Source organism: Mustela putorius, unplaced genomic scaffold (genome assembly GCF_011764305.1).
Source record: "Mustela putorius furo isolate JIRA1106 unplaced genomic scaffold, ASM1176430v1.1 tig00003972_pilon_pilon_pilon, whole genome shotgun sequence".
NCBI classification, from domain to species: Eukaryota; Metazoa; Chordata; class Mammalia; order Carnivora; family Mustelidae; genus Mustela; species Mustela putorius.
Window position 1 is genome coordinate 12643793 of NW_025422115.1, and position 24301 is coordinate 12668093.

The window sequence follows — 24301 nt, forward strand, 5'->3', positions numbered from 1 at the left end:
CTTAAAAATTACAACAGAAAGGCACAGAAGCCCTAAAGCCTGTGTGCCAATGCAGATGTGGTCAGGTTCCCAATAGGTGCTGAGCCAACAGACAGAGGAACAGTCCCTGAACACAAGTGCATTGTTCCAATTCCTTGGCAAAATTATCTATCGAAGATGCTGATCTCAACCTTTTCTCCCTAGATGCACCTAAAGTTATGCCAAAAACAAGGCTCTGGATATTTAATCTAGCCTAAATTAATATTGCTCTCTAAAGCATTAATATTGCTGAGGAACTCATAAAAAACGTGGACAGGGTGTTGTGTCACCTTTGTGGAGAGAGAGATCCACTCAAATGTGTCCATAAAGTAATAAACTATTTTAGCAACTGCGGCAGAGCTGACCTATACACATGTGCCTCTCCCTCTTTAAGGTGGCCACTGTGAGGGGCTCTCCCTTCATTGACTGAGAAGCTTTGTAACTCTCAGTGATGCTCTTGGGTTTTCGTCAGCACGGTCTTTCTCAACATGCTATCTCATTCATTTCTAATCTACTTTTTCATGTTATAATTCAAAATAGAGTTAGTAATTCTCTTATTCCCATTACGAGTCCCCTTAATTATTTTACGTTCAAAAACCCCATGAAGGGAAGGAAATATATGAAATAGGAAGGAAAGAAAGAAGAAAAACAGGACTGGAGCTCCAAAAAATTGTTTTCAGTTTGTTTCAATAGGCAACGATTCTTCTGAGTCTCCACAATAAAACCAGAATGTTGTATCACATGACTATGAAGCAAAGAGTGGGGGTGTCTAAAGGATCTAGTTTCAGCCTCATGGTTTGTTTGGACTATTCTTTTTGGAAGCTGACTGTCCTATTATACCCTTAGTTTTCTTGTACTGTAATAAAGCAAGAATATCACAAGTGAAAAAAACAAAAGATGTTATACTCTATCAGAATTATAGATTATTAATCTGCAAAGGAAACCATCAAGGAAATAAAAAGATGACACACAGAATGGAAGAAAATATTTGCAAATCATATATCTGATATGGATCTTGTGTCTAGAATATATAAAGAAGGTTTATAAGATAATACAATCCAATTTAAAAATGGACAAAGGAATTAAATAAACATTTCTCCAAAGAGGAAAACATCCAATAAGAATATAAAAACATATTATAACTTATTAGGGGAAAGGCAATTCAAAACCACAATGAGATACCACTTCACACTAGGATGTCTAGATAGATATAGAAATACTATACTATTTGGTGACTCCACTACTTAGCATTTACCCAAAGAATACAATAATATTAATTCAAAAAGATATATGAACCCCAGTGCAACATTATTTACAATGACCAAGTTATGAAAGTAACCTAAATGTCCTTTGACAGATGAATGGATAAAGAAGACATGGTTTACACATACACTAGAATATTACCCAGCAATAAAAAAAAAAAAAAAACAATAAGATCTTGGGGCACCTGGGTGGCTCAGTCATTAAGCATCTGCCTTCAACAGGTCATGATCCCAGGGTCCTGGGATCAAGCCCCACATCCAGCTCCCTGCTTGGTGGGAGGCCTGCTTCTCCTCTCCCACTCCCCTTGCTCGTGTTCCCTCTCTTGCTGTCTCTCTCTCTGTCAAATAAATAAAATCTTAAAAAAAAAAAAAAAAAAGGATCTTCCCGTTTGTGACAACATGGATGGACTCAGATGGTATTATGCCAAGTGAAATAAGTCAGACAAAGAAAGGCAAATACTGTATGATTTCACTTAGATGTGATATTTTGTTGGCTCAGATGGTTAAGCGTCTGCTTTTGCCTCAGGCTGTGATCTATGGGACCTGGGATCGAACCCCACATTTGGGCTTTTGGATCAGCAGGAAGTGTATTTCTCCCTCTACTTCTCTCCCAGGTTCATGCTCTCTCTCTCACAAATGAATAAGTAAAATCTTAAAAAAAAAATGAATAAACAAACAGTGCAGAAACAGATCCATAAATACAGAAAACAAGCTGGTGGTTGCCAGAGAGGGAAAATGTGGTGGATGGGCAAAATGGATGAAGGGGAGTGGGAGATACAGTCTCCCAGTTATGGGATGAATAAATAGTGGGGATGAAAGTTTCAGCATAGGAAACATAGTCAATGGTATTGAAACAGTTGTATGGTGACACACGGTAGCTACACGTGTGGTGAGCATAGTATAATGTATTGAGCTGTGGAATCACTATGCTGTGCATCTGAAATTAATGTGACATTGTATGTCAACTATGTTTTAATTTTTTAAAAGACAATAACAAGTGTTGGTGAGGATGTGGAGAAATTAGGATCTTCATGTATTTCTTGTGGGAATATGTGGGAATATCAAATGGTAACATCACTTTGGAAAAGAGTATGGCAATTCTTTATAAGAGTTAAACTTAGCTAATTACCATATGATCCATCAATTCTAATCCTAATGAATTGGCTATGAGAAATGAAAACTTATCTACAGAAAAGCTTGTACATGAATATTCAGAGCAACTTTATTCTTAATACCCCAAAGGTGGAAACAGCTCAGTGATGAAAGATTAAATGAAATATGATATATTCATACAATGGAATGTTATTCAGCAATAAAAAGAAATGAAATATTGATATATGACACAACATGGATGAACCTTGAAAACATCACGTTAAATGAGAGAAGCCAATCACAAAAGGATCACATAGTATATGATTCTACTTATATAAAGTACGTAGAATAGGCAAATACACAGAAGCAGAAATTAGATTAGTGATTGCCCAGGATTAGGGGAAGTGTGTTGGGGAAAATAGGGAGTGCCTGCTGATGGGTACAGGGTTTCTTTTTGGGTTGATAAAAATGTCTAAAACTGAACAGTCATGATTATACAACTATCTAAATACACTAAAACTACTGAATTGTATAATTTAAATGGATAAACTGTATGTATCTAAATTGTACTTTGGTAAATCTGTTATAAAGAAAATAGAATATCTACTATGTATATTTTACTGGATATTAAATGGCTTAATTTATATCAGGTAAAATACATACTACCTGGCCCAAAATACACATTCAATAAACACATGTTGCTTCTTCCTTTCCTTTTCTTCCTCTATGATGCCTTCTGTGTTCAGGATTCTATAATCTAAGAGTTTTTATCATTGAGCATTAAAAAAAAAATTTTACTAGAGGTTTAGATATAATTCCAGAAGATAAAGGTAGCCAAGAATTATTTTTACAAAGGAGATGTGGGGCAATGAATTTCTGAAGAAATCTGGCTTCTGTAGTAGGACACATTTCATGGGTCAGGAGCCCTTAAAGGAAAATGATTTCGTAACAACAAGATGTGATAGCTAAGCTCTCATTTAGCACTGAGAGTAAGCTTGCTCTAGGCCCACGATTTTGGATGAAGGATTAGCGTCTGGTTAGGAAACACAGATGAATTGTCTCTTAGGATCCTTCTAACAAAAATAAATGGGGAAAAAGAATGGAGATTTGTCTGTAGAATTTAAGGTTGAATTATATTATAAATAAGATAAAGATGATAATTCCTTCTTTTAACATTTCATATAATACTTTCTCTAGACCTATAGTAGATGTTATTTATAGACCCAATGGACAATTACTTGATCACAGGAATTTAGTTTACTAAAGCATGGAATTCACGAATGGACTTTAGAGAAAATGAAATGAATGTATTAAAAGTGTGACATGCAGACTTTAAAAACACTTGTAATTTGTCATAATCATTAATGAAAAGCAAAATAGTATTTTGAAAATTGATTTTTGAAAGATAGAAAATTCACATATCTTAACAGAAATGTTTCATTATCATTCAATTTGGGATCCTTCTCTTTTTCTTTCTTCTAATCTTGGCAGAAGCATTTTAAAATAAAGCCAGAAGATATCAGTCCAAATATATCCCAGGAAAAAAAGGGAAGAGAAACAAAAACATCAGATAGTTAAAGCAGCATATTAAATAATGTGTTTTTCATGTATCTAACAAAAGTTTCAGTCTTTTAGCTCATACAAAACAAAAAGTTAGAAGTAAAGTTCAGATCTGACAAAAAAAAATATATATATATATCCCAAATTTTGCTTGTCAGCAGAATATACATTCAAGACCAATACAAAAGATGAAGTCTCAATCTGGTGATCCTGTGCCGAGTGATATTTAAGGAGCTCTTTGATTATTAGCTGGATGTATTTATTGAAATCAATTTAATGCAATGTTTCTTTTAACCTGATTTCCCTTACCAACTGCTATTCAAGTGCTTTGCTTATTATTTTTTTTTTCCTCACAGTTTTTTATTGTTACAAACAAGAGCTCAGATCTCCTTTCAGCTTTAAAGGACTTTGGTAAGTGTTTCCTCTATATAATGTTATTGGAAAAATACAGAATTATATTTTCCAAAATGTGACTGCAAAGTGTATCCTATTTTTTTTTCTTTTTTACTCTCATGTATTAATAGTCCAAACTAAGTAAGAATTAAATTTTGAAATAAGTGTACTTTTTTCTTAAAAAAATAAAGAGGGGTAAGAAAAAAAACAAACAAACAATGGTATTTAATTACTGTAGAATAGGTAACACTTCCACTGGAAACAACTAGAAGAAAATGGACAAAATTTAAATACATCTACCTGAAGACACTGGAGAAATAGCAAGTCAGTGAAAATCTTGGCCAAGATCTGGGAGAAAAAAGAAACTGAGAGAGGTGAGCCCCATTTCAGGGAGCTGAAACATGTACTTTTAGAAGGGAAAGTGAGAAGCTAAGCAGGACATTTGACAGATTCATGGACTAAAAGAGAGAACTAGGGACAGAGAGCATCAAATAGGGATTCCAAAGAGCTCTGTCCAAGAAACAAAGATAAACCAGAAGGATTAACACATACACAAGGACTGGATCTGAGCTCAGAATTACCTGTCCTGGATTGTTAATGATTCTAGCTGCCTGACAGAGGTAAGCATAGATCCTTTCTGAGGAAAGAGGACATCATCATACACTTGGAATTATGTCCACAATTTCCCCATGGATAGTAATAACAGATTAAACATAAACAAAGAGAAAACTGTTGGACTGAAAGGTAAGTGAGAAGAAAATTCCAGAATGAATCATGAAGAGAAAATAAAATGAAAACTTCCAAAAGGGAAAGGGAGATATACAGATGATATGGGGGGAAATCCAATGTTGGAGTTATAAAATTGGAATTAAAATTGGAATCCTAGAAGAAAAATGGAGGAGAGAATAGGGCAAAGTCAATGGCTGAGGATGCTCCAGAAGTGTTAGGAGACCTCAAGCCAAAGAATCAGGAAGATCTACAACCTCCAGTTACAGAGAAAATAGTATCTTGGCACATCATAAATACCAATGAAATTTTAAAAAAAGAAAAAAAAAGTGGAAAAAAAATTTCCTAGAGAGAAAAGAAAAACAGATTAATTTGAAAGCACCAACTAGATCAATAAGAGTCTTCTCAATAGAAAGAGTGGAAGCCAGACACAATAAAATACTATCTTCAAGCAGAAAAAGAAATGCCAACATGAATTTCTAGAACCAACATATAAGAATATATGACATAAGGTCATAAACAGTTAAAAAAAAAAACTAAAAGAAATTTGTGACCAGGAGACTCAGACTAAAAAAAATATTTTTAAAATGTTTTTCAGGAAAAAAAAAAAGTTATTTAGGCAGAGTGACTTGGAGATAAAAGAAAGAATGAATAACAAAGAAAAGAGGGCATTTATAATTATATCTAAGTGAACATTTAACAATAATAGCATCATACAGGGTTGTAAATGTGTATTAAAATATAATATGTATGATAATAGCATATATAAGTAAGAATGAGGAAATGGTGAGTTAAGATGCACAAAGGTCTCTGCAGTGTTTGGGAGAGGCAAAAAGACCATTTCACATAAATTATCAGAATTAACAAATACTTTTAGCAAGGTTGTTCAATAAGAAATCATTGTGTTCTTATATATTAGCAACAAACAAGAAATAATGTTAAAAATTTTTATCATCTAGGGGAGCCTGGGTGGCTCAGTGGGTTAAAGCCTCTGCCTTCAGCTCAGGTAATGATCCCGGGGTCCTGGGATCAAGCCCCACATCGGGCTCTCTGCTCAGCGGGGAGCCTGCTTCCTCCTCTCTCTGACTGCCTCTCCGCCTACTTGTAATCTCTGTCTGTCAAACAAACAAATAAATAAACAAACAAATAAATAAATAAATAAAAATTTTATCATATATAATCACATCAGAAAATATAAAACATCTATCAAAGATGCACTAAACTTCTATTCAGAAAACCCTAAAATGTTATTACTACAAATTAAAGAAGACCTATATAAATGGAGACAAAATATATCGGATTGGAAAAATTACAACAATGTGCCCTTTCACCAAATCAACTAAAGCATTCTCATAAAAATCCAAACCATTTTCTAGGTGGAAATTAATGATCTGTTCATAAAAATTATAAGAAAATATAAAGGGCCCAAAATAATCAAGCCAACAGTAAATAAAGAGTAAACAGGAAAGCTGACAGTGAAGAGTAAATAAAGTACCTGCTCTACTTAAAGCTACACTAGTTAACACCGTGAGATAAGGGGTACAAAGATGGATGAATAAACACACGGTACGGAATATATAGTCCCAAAGCAGATCTATGCACATACAAACAATTTATGACAAATGTGTCGCTGCAAAGCAACGGAGCTATGGAAAATAATACCAACCCATACTTTATGCCATTCACGAAAGTCAGGTGGACTGTATGTCTCAATGTAAAAAAGCACATTTTTGTAACATACTGTAATGTATAATAAACTTGCACCTGAAAGGTATAAATAATTCAAATAAGTTAATGACAGATAATTAATTAACAAGAGGCTTGTACAAGTCATTCACAAAAGAGGATCTCCAAATAACCAATAGGAAAGGTGCTCAATCTCACTAGTACTCAGAAAAATGGAAGTTTTATTTATCTTATTTATTTTATTTATTTTTAATATTTTATTTATTTATTTGACAGAGAGATAGAAAGTGCACAAGCAGGCAGAGCAGCAGCCAGAGAGGGAGAAGCAGGCTCTCCTCTGAGCAGGGAGCCCAATGTGGGGCTGGATGTCGGTTGGGCTTGATCCCAGGACGTTGGGATCAGGACCTGAGCTGAAGGCAGCGGCTTAACTGACTAAGCTACCTAGGTGCCCCAAAATGGAAGTTTTAAAAGCACAAAATATCACCCAACACCCAGCAGCTGACTTCCATGGGAAATGCTAGCAAGGTTGTGGGACTAAAGGAACACTCGTGCATTACTGGTATGAAAGTGAACTGGAAAAACCCCTTTGAAAAAGAGCTTGGCATAATTATTAACGTTCACAATTACACGTTCAGGTATACACTCAACACTTGTGTTTGCATATACTCACACAAAAAACGTATGATAATGTTCATAGTAGCATTAGTCATAAACCTACATCTGCAGTAGAGTGGATAAACAAAATGTGGTTACTTGCACAGCAATATAGCACTGAAAACAAATGCACAGCAGTGACATGGATGGATTTCATAACCATAATGTTCAGTTAAAGAAGAGAGTTGCAAATTAATTCAAACTGTATTATCCCATTAAATAAGGTCCAAACACACAAAATTAATTATACTGTGACAAGACATTGGTTTCCTTTCAGAAAAGGAGGGAGGTGAGGAAATGAGAAGTCTTAGTAAGAATTTTAGGGTTCTACTTTTTGACCTAATTGCAGTTATATAATAGAATTATATAACTGCAGTTATATATAATGGAATACTATGCAGCCATCAAAAGAAATGAAATCTTGCCTTTTGCAACAACGTGGATGGAACTAGAGTGTATCATGCTGAGCGAAATAAGTCAATCAAAGACAATTAACATATGATCTCCCTGATATGAGGAAGTTGAGAGGCAGGGAAGGGAGTTGTGGGGGGTAGGGAAGGAAAAATGAAACAAGATGGGATCCGGAGGGAGAAAAACCATAAGAGACTCTTATGGATAAGGTGGCTGGGTGATGGACATTGGAGAGGGTATGTGCAAAGGTGAGTGCTGTGAAATGTGTAAGCTTGATGATTCACAGACCTGTACCTCTGGGGCAAATTATACATTATATGTCAATAAAAAATATTTTAAAATTTAATGTGCAGAAATCAGTGACTTTCTTTTTTTTTTATTTTATTTATTTGTTTGACAGACAGAGATCACAAGTAGGCAGAGAGACAGGCAGAGAGAGAGGGGGAAGCAGGCTCCCTGCTGAGCAAAGAGCCCGATGCGGGGCTCGATCCCAGGGTCCTGGGATCATGACCTGAGCTGAAGGCAGAGGCTTTAACCCACTGAGCCACCCAGATGCCCCAATCAGTGACTTTCTTATACACTAACAATGAAAATACAGAAAAGGAAATTAGAGAATTGATTCCATTTACTATAGCACCAAGAACCATAAGATACCTGGGAATAAACCTAACCAAAGAGGTAAAGGATCTGTACTTGAGGAACTACAGAACACTCATTAAGGAAATTGAAGAAGACACAAAACAATGGAAGACCATTCCATGCTCTTAGATCAGAAGAATAAACATTGTTAAAATGTCTATACTGCCTAAAGCAATCTATACTTTTAATGTCATTCCAATAAAAATTCCACCACTATTCCTCAAAGAGCTGAAGCAAATAATCCAGAAATTTGTATGGAATCAGAAGAGACCCCGAATAGCTAAGGAAATGTTGAAAAACAAAAGTAAAACTGGGGGCATCACGTTACTTGATTTCAAGCTTTATTACAAAGCTGTGGTCACCAAGACAGCATGGTACTGGCATAAAAACAGACACATAGACCAGTGGAACAGAGTAGAGAGCCCAGATATGGATCCTCAACTCTATGGTCAATTAATCTTCGACAAAACAGGAAAAAATATACAGTGGAAAAAAGACAGTCTCTTCAATAAATGGTGTTGGGAAAATTGGACAGCTATATGTAGAAGAATGAAACTCAACCATTCTTTTACATCGTACACAAAGATAAACTCAAAATGGATGAAAGACCTCAACGTGAGACAGGAATCCATCAGAATCCTAGAGGAGAACATAGGCAGTAATCTCTTCAATATCAGCCACAGCAACTTCTTTCAAGATATGTCTCCAAAGGCAAAGGAAACAAAAGCAAAAATAAACTTTTGGGACTTTATCAAAATCAAAAGCTTCTGCACAGCAAAGGAAACAGTCAAAAAGTCAAAGAGGCAACCCACGGAATGGGAGAATATATTTGCAAATGACAGTACAGACAAAAGGTTGATATCCAGGATCTATAATGAACTCCTCAAACTCAACACACACAAAACAGGCAATCATATCAAAAAATGGGCAGAAGATATGAACAGAGACTTCTCCAATGAAGACATACAAATGGCTATCAGAGACATGAAAAAATGTTCATCATCACTAGCCCTCAGGGAGATTCAAATTAAAACCACATTGAGATACCACCTTACACCAGTTAGAATGGCCAAAATTAACAAGACAGGAAACAACGTGTTGGAGGGGATGTGGAGAAAGGGAACCCTCTTACACTGTTGGTGGGAATGCAAGTTGGTGCAGCCTCTTTGGAGAACAGTGTGGAAATTCCTCGAGAAATTAAAAATAGAACTTCCCTATGACCCTGCAATTGCACTCCTGGGTATTTACCCCAAAGATACAGATGTCGTGAAAAGAAGGGCCATCTGTACCCCAATGTTTATAGCAGCAATGGCCACGGTCACCAAACTGTGCAAAGAACCAAGACGCCCTTCAACAGACGAATGGATAAGGAAGATGTGGTCCATATACACTATGGAGTATTATGCCTCCATCAGAAAGGATGAACACCCAACTTTTGAAGCAACATGGACAGGACTGGAAGAGATTATGCCGAGTGAAATAAGTCAAGCAGAGAGAGTCAATTATCATATGGTTTCACTTATTTGTGGAGCATAACAAATATCATGGAGGACATGGGGAGTTAGAGAGGAGAAGGGAGTTGGGGGAAATTGGAAGGGGAGGTGAACCATGAGAGACTATGGACTCTGAAAAACAATCTGAGGGGTTTGAAGTGGCGGGGGTGGTGGGAGGTTGGGGTACCAGGTGGTGGGTATTATAGAAGGCACGGATTGCATGGAGCACTGGGTGTGGTGAAAAAATAATGAATACTGTTATGCTGAAAATAAATAAATTTAATTTTTAAAAAATTTAAAAAAATAAATAATTCCATACAAAGAAAAAAAGATTATTCACTTTCTGATAATTCACTTGGCTCTACATTAATATTTTAAGTATCTTTCTATATGTGCTTACACAGAAAAATTATAAAATCTATATTAAAATAGAAAAGAAAAAAATCTATGTCTTTGTATAAAAAAATAAAGCATGGGGAAATTCTAACCATTCCTAGGAATGTCTTGCTTAATTGAAGTCTTTTAGAAATCTTTAAAACTGAAGTTTGACAATTTACTTAAAAGTCTCACATATTTTTAATGAGTTGGGATTGGTTTTCTCTAAGGACATTCAGTCAGATATTTTTGGTACATTCCAAATACTTCAGTAACACATGTATATTTATGTTTAAACAGAAATTGGATAAAAAATGAAAATCTTTTATTGAAATTCCTGCTTGAGGGGCATCTGGGTGGCTCAGTGGATTAAGCCCCTGCCTTTGGCTCAGGCCCTGGGATCGAGCCCCACATCAGGCTCTCTGCTCAGCAGAGAGCCTGCTTCCTGCCCTCTCTCTGCCTGTCTGCCCACTTGTGTTATCTCTCTCTGTCAAATAAATAAATAAAATCTTAAAAAAAAAAATAAATTCCTGGTGCGCCTGGGTGGCTCAGTGGGTTAAAGCCTTTGCCTTCAGCTCAGGTCATGATCCCAAGATCCTGGGACCAAACCCTGCATCAGACTCTCTGCTCAGAGAGAGAGAGCTGAGCAGAGAGCCTGCTTCCTCCTCTCTCCCTGTCTGCCTCTCCGCCTGCTTGTGATCTCTGTCTGTCAAATAAATAAATAATATCTTTAAAAAAAATAAATTCCTGCTTGAGTAATTAGAATATAATGATATAACATTTGCTTTGTTTAATGTTTTTTGAGAAAATTTTTCTAGACTACAACTTTCAAAGATTTTATTTATTTATTTATCAGAAAGAGAGAGAGAGCACAAGCAGAGGGAGTGGCAGACAGAGGGAAAAGCAGGCTCCCAGCTGAGCAAGAAGCTGGATGTGGGACTTGATCCCAGGAACCTGAGGATCATGACCTGAGCCAAAGGCAGACACTTAACTGACTGAGCCACCCAGTGGTCCCTAGACCCCAACTTTTAAATGATTAAAGATTATCAACCTAGAGAAGGTTTAAAAGTTAAGGTCAGTAAAAATTTCTTACATTATTCCTAAAGTCTTATATAGAAGGACAATATCTTTTCAGATTTCAATCAAAAAAATTTCAAAAACTAATATGTTTCTACTTATTTTAAAAATACGTCTTCTACTGAAGAATTTCCTGAAATTCTACCATAGATTCCCTACTGTGTCTTACAGAAGTAGATACCACATTAAATAGAAATACATTGACTATACTGAAAACATGTTCTATTTTAATGGTTAAAGCAGAACGAAAATGCCATTTGGTCTCATATCTAGGTAACGAGTCGCAGGAGGGAGAGGATCGTTCTTGCGTTGTTTCTCTTTGTCTCTCTGTATCCCTTTTAATCAGCCTCCTTTTTCTTACTCATGCATGTTTTCAGGTTTGCCTCCATCCTACAGATTATAGGTGCCAAAGAATAACTCGAGTACTCACTTTATAAACTATTTCATTAAACAGTATGAGATGCTGACATTTGCGACAACATGGATGGACCTAGAGGATATAATGCTAAGTGAAGTAAGTCAGACAGAGAAAGACAAATGCCATATAATTCACCTATATGTGGAATCTAAAAATAAAACAAATGAACAACAACAACAACAAAAAAAAAAAAACAAAGAGTAAACAGACACATTAAGCACAGACAACAAACCAATGGTTGCCAGAGGAGAAGGGGTTAGTGGATGCACAAAATGGCTGAAGGAGAGTGGGAGATGCACACTTCCAGTTATGGAATGAAAAAGTCAGAAGGATGAAAGGTACAGCATAGGGAATATAGTCAACAGTATTATAACAGCACTGTATAGTGACAGATGGCCGCTGCACTTTGTGGTGAGCATAGAATAATGTATAGTGAGTTGTCAAATCATTATGTTGTACATCTGACATTAATGTGACAATGTATGTCAACTACACTTTAATAAAAAAAATTAAATAAAATTCTGGATCAAGAAAAAATATTTATTACAGTTCCAAGACTTCCCAAGAAATCCAGTAGATTGAAATAGTAAATGACATAAGATAAGCCTAATGAGAATAATTTATTTTGAAGGTGAAGGAGCCTGAATCCCATGCTACAGGCAAGAGCCAGGCATCAAAGTGTTTGCATCTGGGTAATGGCTTCATTTAAACAGTATTGCTCAGCCATGAATCTAGCAGCAAAGTGCCTGTGAACAGGAAGCCAGAGGCACGTTTCTTGTCACCAAAGATTTCTGGGTGTTGGGTAAAACAATTTTAGGGTCTTGGATTAGGAATTTGGAGGCCTCCAATCCCAACATCAGTTTTTATTTTTTTATTTTCATTTTTTAAAAATGATTTTATTTATTTCTTTGACAGAGAGAGAGAGAGAGACAGTGAGAGAGGACATACATGCAGAGTGAGTGGGCTCTCCCCGCTGAGCAGGGAGCCCAACATGGGCCTCTATCCCAGCATTCTAGGGATCCTAGGGATATGACTTGAGCCAAAGGCAGATGCTTAATGATTGAGACACCCAGGTGCTCCCCAATACCAGTTTTTAGAGACCTGCATAAAGCACTGTTCATCAGGAACACATGGCCCGTTAGCATAGGCATGTCAAAGAGAGATGGCACAGATTCTAAAGATGGGCACTGTGGACATTATTTGTCATCTCAACAATGTACTCACCTGTTTTGTAACAACACTTACAATGCTAATATGTAAAAGCGTAGAAAATGATCATTTAAATTAAAGAATAAAAAGACTAGCTTTTAAAATCTTCATAAAAAATGTATTATAGGTTCCCATTTCTTGGGAAACTTGGGAATTAATCACTATCCTTTCTAGCTTTACCATGTAAATTTGGTCAAATTATTATTATTCTTGAGATTCTGTTTTCCTAACCTTTAACTTGAGCTAATTTATTTGCTAATTTATTTGTCTCCAGTGGACATTAGTGAAAAATGTTTAAAACAAGGTGCTATAAATTATAATATAGCATGCCGCTGTGGTTAGAAACTAGAGTAATGCGGTCTTGCTTCATTTTCTCTCCAGTTTAAAGGGGTTGATTTTCCCAAAAACCATTTGTTGAATCCTGGGAGGAACTGCATAATTACTTGTCGATATGATCTCAGTCATTTCTTTGTTGTCTTTAAAACACACTTATGGAACACCGCTCCCTCTTTCTAGGCAATGGTGTACTCAATTTCCTCCCAGGTACAATTTAAAAAATATATATTTGAATATATAATATCATTAATTTTTTATAATATCTCTTAGAGAAATGACTCATTTGATTACAATTCAGTACATACTCAGAAATGATGGTCCGATTTTCTCTCCTCAATTCAATAACCATTCAGTTTTCAAACTGCTGAGTGGGCTTGAGATGGGGATACAAATATAAATCCAAGACAACACCCACTCTTAAAACCCTCCAATATGCCATTAGGAGTCCAATAGTCCAGGAGAAAATGCTATAAATTTTCTAATATGCAAAGATTTGGTCAGCTGCTAGAGGGTCTATTATCAGACCCCTCAGAATATGCCTCATTCCTGATCCCACATATCTTAGTTAATGAGACCTAATCAGGGCTAAATGTAGATACTATTCTAGGCTTCTTGTTTTACAAGCCATGTAGTCCTCTCAAAACCCAACCAAATAGATATTATTATTATTAAAGATTTTATTTATTTATTTGAGAGAGAGAGAGAAAGCATAAAAAGGGGGAGGGTCAGAGGGAGAAGCAGACTCCCCGTTGAGTAGGGAACTCTACTCCGAACTCGATCCCAAGACTCAGATCATGACCTAAGCTGAAGGCAGTCGCTTAACAAACAGTCACCCAGGCGCCTCCAAATAGATATTACTAATATCTCTATTTTCCCTGGGTCACACTGCTTGAAAGTTTCAGTTAGGACTTAGGTTCCAACAGTCTGGCTCCAGTGTCTGTTTTAAAATCTGTACGTAACATCTCTTGAACATATTTCATTGAGTTCTGTTCCCGCTAAAAGCTCCTCTACATAATGGACTATGTGACATCATTGGGGAGAACATCACTGAAACATGGAGATCCAATGAGAAATCCCAGGGGACCAGACTCTCCTTGTTTCTCTCCTTGATGCTGGACCTAGCCCCACTTCTAGTTCGTGCCAACTGCTGAGTGAATATTCATAACTTGGTTTTATATGTGTTCTCTTCCCTGTAGCCTGCAACCCCATGTTAATCTGGGGATGGACCAGCAAGAGTCTCTACAAGGTCCCCAAATGGACAGGACAAGAGCAAAGAGGTAAAGCACAAAATTTCACTTCCATGATACTGAAAATGAACATCTGAAATTTTGCACTCCATATGCCTTACTCAGTTCCTGAAACCAGGATTGCCTTTACACATTGTCCTGCAGACTCGTCTGGCTGCCCTGTGTTTACCAACAGGCTGAAGGACAGGTGGAAACAATCACATTAAATCCTCGTCATGGACTCTGCCTGGTCCAAATAAACCTCCAGAGCATTTGTTCCCTTTCTTGAGAATTCTATCAGGGTACAGAATTCTTTAATCCAGTTGACTGATCAAAATCTCATTAATTCAGAACATTTATGGAAAGGGGGAAAAATAAGTGTAATATTCAATTTTTAAAATAAATTTTAAGCAATGTGGCTTGTGCCAATTTTCATGAACAGGTCAATTAGAATAACTTAAACTGCAACCTTTTATAATAAAGTTATTATTGAAGTGTAGTTGACATATAATATAAACCTCTTTGAAGGTTAGGAGGTTTGTACCTGGCTGATATGGAACTCTTGGCTTATACCTTGCCAGAACTTGGTAGGCACTAGGAAGAAGACATTGCACCACATTCTGATGGGCCGATGGCTCTATGCATAGTTTAAATATTATCCCCCACACCCGTAGTATCTATTTTTCCAGATATGTTTGAGATATTTTTTACCATATAAATACATCAAAGAAAAACAAAGACTGCACTTAGAAAAGAGTTGCCCCTGAGTGGTTCTGTGGTAGAGGATTCAGGAAGGCCATTCTAACTGGTTGCAATTTCCTACGGAAACCCTGCGTCCTCCACCTATACCTCATCCAGCTTTCTGATGAGATTGCATGAAAATGCAGTTAAGAGATTGCATACTAATGGCCACAATAGCAATTTTCAAGACCAAGGCAGGCACGGCATTTAATTCCACCATGAGAAAACTACCCTTGTGTTTGGAGCAGACCTTTTGCTCATATCACCTGGAGCATGGGAGTTTGAATCCTGATGCTAAAAGCAGAAAAATCATTTTATCCAGTTCATCACAGGCTAAGTTTCTTGGTTGTAGAAACTGGGAAATCATAAGCCCATGTACTTGCTGGATCTTACTTCTCATCAAGATGAGTGCCTCTAGAGATTTACAGGGATATTTGTAGCACCTCTTGCAACAAAGGATTAAGTGGCATTGCATCAAAATGGACCTGACTGGTGTCTTAAACATTCAGGTTTTTGTCTATACTTGGCATGTCCCAGTGGTTCTTAGAGGCTGGGGTGGAGAGGAGGGAAGTCGACACTTTGAATCATTGTTCACTTATGCAGGGACTTTTGTAGCATGCCTAGGATATGTGAGGCATTACACAAGGTGGGGAAGGAGATGGGGGTAAACCATGACCAGGACAGATGCCTCCTAATGGAGATGTACTTTTGAGGAGAGAGGCACAGCAGAGCTAGAAAAAGGTCAGTGCAGTACATGGGAATGCAGAGTAGCCATTTAACTGAACCTGGGTTAGCAGTGTAGATGTGTAGGCCAGGATCAAAAAGCCTTCCCAGAGGAAATGACATCTAGATTAAGCTAAAGAATGAGTTGGAGGTGACCAGGTGAAGGGGAAGCAGGTGACTGTGGGTCACAGGCATTCCAGTCAGAGGCAACAGGTAGAGAGAACAGGCCTTCCTTGAGCTTCATGAATGCCCTCACAGGACTAAAGCTAACTGCGACCTACTTATCATGTTCAACCTATATCAACAGGAAAAAGCCAAGATGGGAGGTTCCAGCTCTGTCTCTATTTAGCATTTTCAACCCAGGGTTTGTGGTCTTTATAATACTTGACAATTTACAAAGCACTTTTATTTATTGTCTCAATCGTAGTATATGGCACTCAGCAGGAATGCAAAGATAGCAAGAAAGTACTGCACAAATTAAAATGCAAATAATTGTAATTTAATAAAGCCTCAGAAGGACAGACAGGAGAGCGGAACATACCTTCTCAGTCTTTAAACTGTTGAAATGAAGATGACAATGGAACCAAGGCCAGGGCAACCTTAACCAGATAGTATTAAGAGAGGATGATCTTGTTCCAATAGGCATCACTAACTGAGGGTGTGGTTAACTTCTTGGACCACCCAAGCTGACTGCTACCCGAGAAGTGAGGAGAACGTCTCTTACTTCTGGGAGGGGAATAGCACCACTTCCTCAGATCTTCCTCCTCCTCCTTCTTCCTTCTTCCCTCCCTTCCTCTCTTCCTTTTTTCTTTCCTTTCCTCCTTCCTTCTTGTTTGCCTCCAAGGCCATCAATGGCCTCCTACGTGCCCAGAGACGAGAGTTTCTTATCTTACCAAACATGGGTTGGTTAAATCTACCCTTAGGTTTTTAACTTCTCAATAACCGGCCTTTTAGTGCCTCTCCTTGTCAGGTGATCTTTCCTTTCCGTCAAAGCTTATCAATCCCTTTAGATACAGAAAAAAAGGAGTAGCTAAGATGATCAATTATCGATGGCGGTACATCTTTGGGTGACTCAGGGTTGTGATTCAGTTGTACAGTTTCATTAAAAGACCATCACTGCTTAATCAGCCAGAAAGAGGACACAAGACTCACCTGTGGCAAAGACAACATTCCTTGAGACCAGACGATGCTCCACAATAGAGAACTGTGGGAGCTCAATCCTCTCCACTCCAGTGACAGCCTTATCGCCGCCACGCCAGTAAAATTCAATGTCATCTGTGGTATAGCCATCTGCCAGGAGAGAAAACAGGGACATGGCAGAAGTGAAGAATCATCATTTTGTTTACATGCAAGGCTGAAGAAACTGTAACTAATACAGCTTGCTCATATTTGTAGAATATGAAGTAGATTTGTTTCATGTGCTTGTCCATAAGAAAAAGTGTCATCAGAGAACTAACTTTTGAATATTTTTGGTTACTTGTGCTGTCTGATTTGCACCACCCTGGGGCTGAAAAGTAGAGGAACTGGGGAGGGTGAATGCTCTGACCAGAGTTTTGTTTGCAAATCCTAATCACAGAGAACTAGGTGGTTGCATTGAAATGAATTTAAAATATATATTAACACCACTGGAAAAGATGGTTGTAAGGAAAAAAAAAACAGAAAATAAAATATAAAGAATTCTAGAAAGGAAACTCTGAAAAGCTACAGAAACGTTAAAACACTAAGGGTGGATTTAACCAATCAATGTCTGATGACAAAGTTTCTGATAACATCAGAAACTCTCAGGGCAAAATAGTGTTCTCCTCAGCATTTTTGGGTGGCTTCATCAGGTTATGAGGTTTGCCATCATGAGAAATGTCTTTTGTTGGGATACTCTTGGCCTTAAAGAGAGGAGTGTTTACTAGTTGGATTATAGCTCCAAGCCCAGCTCTTAGCATGGGCTTGATTACTCACTTGGTAATCAATCAATCAATGCTTCTTCAGAATGAGGAAATAGGACAATAAAATCTGGTACTTCTTGTAGTACCTAGAGTCTTCTAAAGGATTAGGTCAACTTTGTCGGTAAGGCTGATTAAAATTTACACCTAGAGAAAAATACCCTATTAGTATAAGGGACTTTTTGATTTGAATGTGTAATACGATGCAAGGCAGACACTCCATATCTGACAGACAGACCAAAGCTCTGGAGATGACTGTTCTCCATGGTAAATGTCATCTCCCTTGTCCCATCTGTTATACTCTCTCACTGCATCATGGTGGTTCCAGCTTCTGTCTCCTCCCTTCCTTCTGACTTTCTTACATTCCATTCTCATCTGGCAGGCATGGCAATTGTTCATAACACACACATTTTATCAAGCCACTCCTCTGCTTAAACTCCTCACATTTCCCAATAAAGTTCAAACTCCTTACAAGGATGCCAAGAATCTATAGTATTCTCTGTGTATCATGAATACATCCACTCTCTCTCCTTCACTTACTGAGCCCAGTACCCACTGGTCTTCTGGCTGTGGTTCAAACTAGCATACTGTGCCCAGGGCTTACCTACCCACCCCCATGGGTAGGGGCTCACACATCCCCATATTTCCATCTTCACTTAAATAAAACCTTTTGCATATGTGTGTAGTCAGCTCACCAGAAAATCCCTACTTCCACTCAAAGGCTTTAACTATGGATTCTCTGAAGACAATGGCCTCATACTTTCTGAGGATATCTCTTTGATACCAGACCTTCCTGCCCATCATCCCCCTCAGCACAAATGTCACAGTAACAGAATCTGTACTCTCTGAGACTACACACTATGTGTTCATACATTTGTAGTAGAAGCTGCTTCCTTACTTAGGTCCCAAATTTGCCTTCCAGAAACTTTCTTCACCTCACTGGGAGTTTTACCTTCTGGCCACACAGAATCCACTTAATTTTCAAGGTAGTCTTCACTATGGGGAAATCATCATCCTTCCCCTGAGCTTTCTGTCCTCCATGCTAAATCTCCCCAGATGATTCCACCATGCATCACTTGACATGATTCCATGTACCTCACTTTTCTGAAAGCACAGTTCTCAGAAAACTTGACAGTGATGTAGTGTGGAAGTGAGGGGCTCTGTGGAGCCAGCTCTATATGGGATGAAAACTGACCTACACCCACCACAGCTTCCCAGTATGTTTACTCACAAAGACACTCACTTCTCCCCACAAATGCATTGAGTAACATTTGCAGTCATTTGCCATCCCCCTTAATGAAATCCATATAAATACAGATAAGACTAAATCCAATTTAGGCCAATTATAAGCCAATCTATGATAGACTAAGGTGAGTGACGACAAAAACAGCAACATCTGGATATGCCAGGAGATGTAGTTCAGGTAGCTGGCAGGACACCTGTTTGTTAAGTAATAAAGATGCAGCTCTCGTCCCTCACAAAGAAGTACTCAACACTGAATTATCAATAAGCCATCTGAATACTCTTCAAATTGAGAAAACTGCCAAAATGCAGGAATAGCCTGCTTGTGAAGCTGAGTTCCTGATGGGAAATGAGTTTTACTCCAACTGCCCAGGTTCCCAGGAGTACAGCCACTCATGTGTGATGAAGCATATTGTGAGAAAATTGCATCTCAGTGTTTGTTCTCTTCTCATTGAATGGACCAAGATGAGGAATGTTTGTTTTCTTATATTTCAGCACAGCAAGCATACTCTCTTAATCAGATTAGAATGGGGAATTCTTTGATGCCGGGTCTCTGTCTCTGTCTCTCTCATGACAGTGTAATTTACAGAGTGGAGGATTAAGCCTCCCCTCTTTAAAATGGTTAAAAACTATGTCCAGAAAATGACATATGCCTTGAAAAAGATGCCAAATAATAGCCAGGCCTGAAAAACAGTGAGTGAAAAAGAAGTACAGATACACACAGCTTTCAATTTCCAGCGTGCAATTCTGCTCATCCAAGGGGTATCTTCTCAAGTCCATCATGCATGCTGCAGTTGTGGTGATTCTGAAACACACAGACGAGGGCAGACAGTAAAGATGAGATCAGACATGTATCAGGAAAACTCCTTCCAGTCAAACAATGAGCAGCCCCCATATAGGACCCCTTTTCCCCAAGATATACCTGATTAACTATATTCCATATTGTATACTGAGTAAATTTTGAGTACCTGATAGTCCAGATTTGTCAAGAAAAGCAATCAAAAAACCTCTAAATCTGATATAATTATTCATGTAGCCTTGTTGACTTTGGTTAAACAAGTGCAGATAAAAGGGTTTCTAAGGAAACTTTTGTCTTCAAGTTTTGTTTTGCCTCCTTGTTCAGTGGTTCTCTAACCTTATAGCACAGAGAAAACTTATGTGTGGTGACAGTACTGATTAAATCAAGACTGAATTCTTTGTTTTTCCATGTGAAGTGTCTAACTAGCTACAGTTACACAGGCTGCACTTTGGAACTCTTGGCCAAGTTTCTGCTTCATCCTTTTTTATCATCGTTGTCTGCTGGGCTGGATCCTAAAGCCCCTGAGATTCTCACCATGAAATCATCTACCTTTTCAAAGAGAATATTTGGCTTCCAGGTTATTGATTATGAATCAAAATAAAGGGGGCTAGCTTCCCTTGGGGTCAGCTGCAGCCATGGAAAGAACTTATATCAGGGCTCAAGGACAGTGAAGCCTCCACCATGCAATGGTTAAATCAACTGTCCATTAAGAAACAACACTTCTAGAAATGTCAAGTTTATTTCCTACTCTATGTACAGCCTTTTAGGGAAACCAACCTACACATAGCCTCTGTTGAAATGCAATTAAGCCACTATGTTTTATACTATTTTTCTCTAGAATGCTTCCCCTTTTCCACCTCAGTTACAGCTGACAGGACTGGGATGGGGCCCTGATTCAAGGATAGTCAACCATTACTTGATCAAGAATCCATGGTACAGCCTGACCTAAAAGGCAAAATGGAGCTAAAGGGATTCTCTTCCAGGTAAGTGAATTAAAGACAGAGCAAGAATGGAGATGGCCTTGCAAGCTCATGAATCAGAGGCTTTGAAATGTCATTTTCCAACTGGAGAGTGAGGCGTGAGAAAGCATAAGAGGTAGAGAAAAATGCAAATTGGATGGTTGAAGAGACAGCGGTCACTATGGCTGAGCCACAGAACATGGCCTTGCAGTGTATGTACCACATATCTCAGGGAACAGCTTTTTTTTTTTTTTTTTAAGTACATGTGCTGCTGAAGCGAGCACCTGAGAACAGCATTCTCATGGCTTATGTGGAAGTACGTAACTGGCAGCCCTGGCTATATGCATTCAGTGTTGGATAAGAATGAAGTAAGAATGTCTCCTCCTAAGATCCCTAGACTTACCTTGAATTCCCAACCACCTTTCATGTTCCACCTTTCTTGAAGGTCAGTATTCAGCTTTCTCTAGACAGCCTTCCATATGAATATTCACAATGGACCTTCTCCTACTTTGGGCAGCATGAACAAGTTCTGTTCCTATCAGCAGATTTTAACCAAAACACCAGTAAAACACCAGGCATGTGCCACTTCTGTTGGGCTTGTCTCATTTAACCTAAGTGCAGTAGTAAAGGATGTCCTTCTATTAGCATCTGGATAAGTGGCAGGTTGAGAAAAGTACTACTTTTCATTGGCTAAGAAGAGCAGTAAGGGAAAATGTTAACATATTTGCAATTATGGGTAAATATTAAATTATTCTCTACAAATGGTATGTAAGTGCCATGCAGACATATGTTGTGAGACCCATATGAATGGAGAAAGTGTGTCCTTTCCACATGTCATAACACTTTAAATTGTCACTCCAAGGAGTGGATTACATTCTATAATCCAAAGTCGACACCTAGCTCTTTGGTGTACTTTTCTAAAGCATCTGACTTTCTAGCTAACTGAAGAACCAGCCTCACACTTAAAAATTCTGGCATGTTTTATGGCATATTGACTACCCAACATTCATACAAGATCTCTATAAGGCAAAACTAGAATAAGATTCTGTTAAAATTATGAATTTTTATGAAGAAAAGAAAAACAGATCTCTACTGGAAATCTTCAAATTTTAAAAAAGTTCCTATATATTTTGGTACCAATTCACTTGAACAAATTCAATAACTGAGACTACTATTTTCTGTTTGTTTTTCTTATTCATTCTCAATGCTGCCTGTAAAATAAATGCACATAAGCAAGAACATGAACATATCCAAATTGTTTAGGGATTCACACTGGTTGTGACATTATGTAATGTGTTTCATGGGCATTACTGGAAGTGTAACATGATGTTGGAAGAATCTGTAAAAGGGTTCCCAGTATACTTGCTGTCTTGTCTTTTCATTCTGGCATAAGACTGGCTGTAAAAAGGAGTCCTTTTCCAATTTACTTGACAAATACAGTAAAAAAAAAAAAAAAAATATATATATATATATATATATATATATATATATATATATATTTTTACTATTCTTTTTCCTAAGGAAGAAATAACATAGAAAACGCTCTCCTGGTGAACATAGGACACAAGAGCATACTCATGTTACAAAAAGTAAGTACAGGGATGACACAGTAGAAGGAAAGAGGTCTGTGTGCCACTGGGACAGAAAGGCAAGAAAAAGGAAAGGTGCGGGGGGGGGTGCCGAAAGATCAAGAAGGGTATGGTAGGCCAGAACAGCTCCCTGAACCATAAAACCTTCTTCCAAGTTGGGTAAATTCATGACTGGTTTGGGGAGTGGACTTTATGCATGAATTGACCAAATTTTGAGGCTTGGGGCTTTGCAGAAATTGTAGGAGGGAATTTGAGTCTGTGGGACTGGGAGCTCAAGCCTAGTTAATGGACACGAACCAAGGGCAGGGAAACCTCCCCAATATCCACACACAACTTTTTATATTTTTCCCAATAAACTTTATTTGTCTTGAGAGGAGAATTTAACCAATATCAAGCTCACTTCTACAGCCCTCTGTAATCTGAGAATTCTACTATTTCTAAGGATTAGTGACAGGGTCATGAGAAACATGACTGCCTGAAGATTTCTGCAGTATTACTCTTCAGTAGATACTTTTTTGGGGGGTGTCATTGTTACTTTTTTGTTTACTTATTGAGAGAGAGCAGTGTTTAGAGTATCTATAGCTGCAATTTATGCTTAGGATAGGAAAGGAGAGAAAGATGGCAGTCAAGAAAAAGTGTCTACCTCTCAGTATGTGCTTTCTTTACAAATAATCAGATTGAGGGTGCTGAAAGTAGAACGTTAAAAAAAAGATAAGAGAAGTAGAGAAGTGATAGAGGACTGGGAAACACTACAGAAAAGGATGCTGATTTATCACCTTCTTGCTCAGCACAGCATGGAGTCCTATGTGTACTTCATGTAACATTGGTTGAGAGTTTGCTTTGTACCCAACTTTATGCTCAGCCCTTGAACATTCATGCATTTAATTAATAACCATGCTATGGAAGTGTTATTATCATTCCCCTTTGGCAGATAAAAAAACCAAGGCTCAGGAAGAGTAAGTTTGATAGCCACATATACAGAACTACTAGAAGGCAGATGCAACTTTCAGGTCCAGCAAACCAGCATCCTACATGCTACTCCCTCTTTGATATCTCTTCTGCCTTAAAGTGTGACACCTGTATATTCAGCTTTTAGAAGCCTACTCACGGAATGAAGTTCTTGTTGAAGCTCAAAGAAGGTACAGAAATTTGTAATGATATATACGCACATGCATATGCATATCATATATATATACACACATAATGTATACAATGTACACACACAGAGATCCTACACATACATACAGTATTCTCATTATATATGTGACAATACGTAAATATAATATGTAAAAGAAAAAAATAAATATTCTACATGCTATAGTAACAGTAACAGTAGTAATATTTAACAGTAGTAACAGTAGTAATATCTAACTTACTGTGGAATAGGATAGAATTTAGTAGATAGTCTTGCTTTTATAAGTGATATATTCATAAAGTTGTGTTTAACAGTCAAAAGTATAAAAATTCAAGGAATAAACTCAAAGCTTATAAGGGTATCATTATCTCCAGAAAATTTAAAGTCCTATGATGTGGTAACAGCCATCTTAGGACATCATCTATAAACTCTCCCTCTCCTCTGTGTCCTTTGCCCATACAGTTGAGTGAGGAAGCCTGAGTCGAGGAGACCCGTGACTTAACATGTTGCCTTCAACATTTTCACTTTGTCTCAATTAAGATTATGAGATGTACTTTGATGTCAGCATTTTTAAATTTCCACCAATTGAAAATAGTAATAA

The 24301-nt window shown here is 37.7% G+C and overlaps 1 protein-coding gene across 2 annotated transcripts in view; it reads right to left on the reverse strand.

Annotated features, from left to right (window-relative positions):
• The window catches only part of GABRB3 (gamma-aminobutyric acid type A receptor subunit beta3), a 224733-nt gene that overhangs the window by 24572 nt on the left and 175860 nt on the right, over window positions 1-24301 (reverse strand). For both annotated transcript variants that reach the window (XM_004779156.3, XM_004779155.3), the window contains exons 5-6: window positions 19941-20023; window positions 17192-17329 (exon numbers count right to left, since the gene is read on the reverse strand). In XM_004779156.3, the coding sequence (XP_004779213.1) occupies window positions 17192-17329; window positions 19941-20023 (221 nt within the window). The remainder of the gene's footprint in view (window positions 1-17191; window positions 17330-19940; window positions 20024-24301) is intronic.